The following is a 3,968-nucleotide window of genomic DNA, read 5'->3' on the forward strand; positions in this document are numbered from 1 at the left end:
ATTTTTTTATGACGCCAAGAGCCCCCCCCCCTCCCCACCCCGAAAAAACAGCAACAATAACAACAAAAACCAAACAAAAAACCCCAAATACAAACCAACAAACAAAAACAAGAAAATAAAAACGGCAACAAAATAAAATGCAAACAGCAAAACAAACTCATTCAGTCGCACATATCTCGACTTCTATTCGAGATGAATACCGGCGGTACACATTTTAAAAATCAAAAGCAAGACAAATGAGCAGGCTTTGAGATTATTCACCAATGCCTCCACATGCCCAAAAGTTGACGAGCGCCTGGTTCCACCGTGTTATGACCCAAATTTATACCATCCAGTTAAATGTCAGCTGATGTGGTTCGGGATAATATGCTGGGAGGTGCTCGTTTCTGTTTCGTGCTTGATTCTCTGCCATTCTTCGACATTGTCTCCTGTGCTACCGCACGTTTCTGCTTTTATCTAGAAGCTGTTGTGTAAACATAGTAGGGGAAGATGTCGAACATCTATTTTCCGTTTTTCATTCTGATGTGCAGCATATGCATCGGTTAGTAATCACCATCATCACCACTATCATCGCCGTCGTCGTCGTCGTCATCATCATCATCATCATCATCATCATCATCATCATCATCATCATCATCATCATCATCATCATCATCATAACCATCATAATCTACTAAAGTATCATTTTTTCAATGAATCAATGAGAGACATCAACTCTTTATCTCGGATATTTTCTTGCTAGATCTAAGTATTTATTCAATAGTGAAATATTTGTACAAAATTAATTATAGTCATTCTTTGGCAAGGTCTAGATCTATGTTGTGTTCTGGTTTGTGCTGATTTCTTGATTTTCTTTTTGTTTTCTTTTTGGTTAGCTTGTTTCTTTTTAATGTAATCTTTTTTTTTGGGGGGGGGGGGGGTCGTTCGTTTCTCTTATTTCATATTTATCTGGGGGAGGGGGGGGGGGGCATTAATAAGAGCTTCACACCGTGCATCAGTAAAAAGAAAGAAAAAACAGCTGCTTTATTCACATAGCACAAGACAAGAAACGGAGTTCATGCTGCATCTTTCTCGTTTGAGCTATTATTGATCAAGCTGATATTTCTCACTTGAGCTGTTATACTGATTTAACTAATCTTTTTCACTTGAGCTGTTACTAATCTAACTGTCCAGAATTTTTACTTTTCAGTCTCGCCATGCTCATTACTACATACATATTATGTTAGCAGAGAGAATTAGAAACATCTAAAGCGTGTTCGTGTAAACGATTTATTTGACATGAGTGCGTATAACAACTTTAATGTGCTTTGGCAAATGTGGGGCGTATTCTCTACGTGTAAAAATGGCAATAAAAACGTAACTGAAAGGAGGTTTTTTAATGATGAAAATGAAATCCAAACGGACTTTCGAAACTTAGTCTTACAATTTTGAAAAAAACACGTCAAGGCTGGGATTGGTTGGGGGGGGGGGGGGGGGTGTGAAACGAATCGTATTGGTCATGTCTGCATTAACAGCTACGTAGGAAATTGAAGCAGATTGTGCCAGAAATGAAAATGCGCCAGATTGGAGATTTATGTTTGTGTCTTGTTCAAAGCATTGTGAAGCTTTCAGAAAAGAAACTCACAACAACCAAAAAATAAAATAAAATAAAACAACAACACTGGAGCTATCTCTAGATCAAAACCTATCATAAAACTAGGGTTCGAACTATTAAGCCATCTACAGGGTTGGACGTCGTTTCAAGTGGATACCGGTACAAAATTAACATACGTACTACTGGGTGGAGATGTGGGCAGAGTATGTAATACGAGTATGAATGTGTTTGAAGAAGAACTACATTTTTGTTTTATTTTGATATGTATCCACACGCACCTGGTTTGCCATTGAATAAATTTAAATTTCAATGTGATATTAATTAAGTCCTGTAAACATACACGTATAATGCAGGATGAAATTAAATATATTGGGTTTTTCAGAAGTTATACGGAAATGGGAAGGCTCAGTTTAAATACAAAGTGAAACAAAACATATTCAGGAGGAAATCCCAGTGGAACAAGTGTCTGAATTGTATTTCTATTACAATATAGTAAAAAGCAAAATGAGGCGATTTCAAGGAGTTTCAGTCAGCTGAGAAATTACGGCAAAATGAAAAAAAAATAAATTAGAAGGAAAACCTTTTGACGAAGGAATAATTCAAGTAGATAATCTACGATGGGGAATCCGAAAGTAATGAAAGTTACCATCAAATGGCAGAAAATCAGTCATGGAAGCAATAGTCCTATAGTATACACAATTAAAGGGGCTATTAGTTCAAGAAAGTGGTATAACGTTGTTGAGATATTTCACAACTTCTTTTTTATCCAGCCTAGTATATATATATATATATATATATATATATATATATATCACAAATAGAAAGAGAGACAGACAGGCAGACAGATACACAGGCAGACAGTCTCAATCATGCATATTGTCGTATTTTGTATATTTTATATTTTTTCAGATCAAATGTACACATAAGAAATACAAATACCACCTAGCAAGTTCAAATCCCACATATAAAGTTTTACGCCACATAGAAAGTTTAAATGTTGAATAGGAAATGTAGGTGCACGATGTTGCGTAACAAGCTCAAATGTACAACAAATCCAGTTTAATGTAACACAATAGCAAGTTCAAATGCCACATAGCAAAAACAAATGTCCTCCACAAGGATTATTCAACGTGAAAAGCATTTTAATGTGCTCAAACTGAGTTGACGACAACCATAAGCAGTTTAATTTTAAAGTGCATTGATCACCATTTAAAAAATCCCGAGGATGCTCCGCGGAAAGAAATTCAGATAGGACTGAAGCAACTAGACATCAATATGCAGCATGGCTGATGCAGAACATTTAGCTGTATGAATTTGCCTTTATTGAGGAAGCTGATAGCAAGCCGTTGACGAATAGAAACCGATGAAGATGAAGAGCACGGAATGGTCAATGCTTTGTTTGAGTAATACAGGGTCGAAAGGGACCGAACCGCACGATGCCATAGGGGCCTAATTTGCTGTCAGTGACGAGGGTGGCCTGGTCTTTCACGACTTTCAAGTAGAGGGAATGGCAGCTTTCGTTTCAACCCATCCCCCTAAGAAACTTGTCCAACATTCCCCACAACAAAGTATGCTTTGTATGTAACAATGCTCGTGCACAAAGGCAGGCTTTAAATTGCAACTCATCAATAGATTGGGGAAGAAATATCTACCCCCCTACACACCTTTTTCTTAACATCCTCGAGAACGCTTGTGAATTTTGAAATACGATTGAAACCGTGGCTCGGTGAAGCTAAAAACAAAATGCTCACTCAGCTGACTCATCAACAAAGGATGGTCACATTGCTCAGATGATGGAACAAAAAACACAAGCTGTAATTATAGTGAAAATGGCAGCAGCCTTCAGATCAATGCTAGCCTCTAAGCCATAGCGTCTTGTAGTGCAACAATAAGTAAATAAAAGTAAACTTGGCTTGATATTTCACTCAGTTAGTTCTATAATGTACCAGCAGTATGTTGATTTGTAACATAACCATTCGTTTCTGTTGAACATGTGAGTTTATTTTCGGTTTTTAACATAATTTAACTACTACTTTCGTTTCACATGATTTCTTCCTTGTGGCACCACACGGCTTACGTCTAACTTTTTCGAAGCCAAAAAAACCCCCAAGCCCTTTTACTTCTTACCTTGATATACTTCTTATACTTTTAGTCTCCCTTTTAGTTTTAGTAAGAGTTTTACGGCATTTGCAACACAATAAGGTCATATAGGTGCCGAATATTAGAGGTTTTACAAGAGAGTAAGAGACACAAAAAAGAAGGAGGAGAGATCAGGATGATAGATGTTAGATAGGAAAGAAGGAGCAAACCACTTCAGAGCACCTGTCAACCACACACTTAGCGTCCTTTTACTCTAGTTCAAGCATATTTGCAT

The 3,968-nt window shown here is 37.2% G+C and overlaps 1 protein-coding gene across 1 annotated transcript in view; it reads left to right on the forward strand.

The window, feature by feature from the left end:
- The first annotated feature begins 412 nt into the window (after nucleotides 1-412).
- The window catches only part of LOC101852117, a 5,012-nt gene continuing 1,456 nt past the window's right edge, over nucleotides 413-3,968 (forward strand). The window contains exon 1 of the mRNA XM_005106713.3: nucleotides 413-541. Coding sequence (XP_005106770.1) covers nucleotides 490-541 — 52 coding nt within the window. The 5' untranslated portion in view covers nucleotides 413-489. The remainder of the gene's footprint in view (nucleotides 542-3,968) is intronic.

The sequence above is a fragment of the Aplysia californica genome, unplaced genomic scaffold (assembly GCF_000002075.1).
Source record: "Aplysia californica isolate F4 #8 unplaced genomic scaffold, AplCal3.0 scaffold00552, whole genome shotgun sequence".
Classification (NCBI taxonomy): domain Eukaryota; kingdom Metazoa; phylum Mollusca; class Gastropoda; order Aplysiida; family Aplysiidae; genus Aplysia; species Aplysia californica.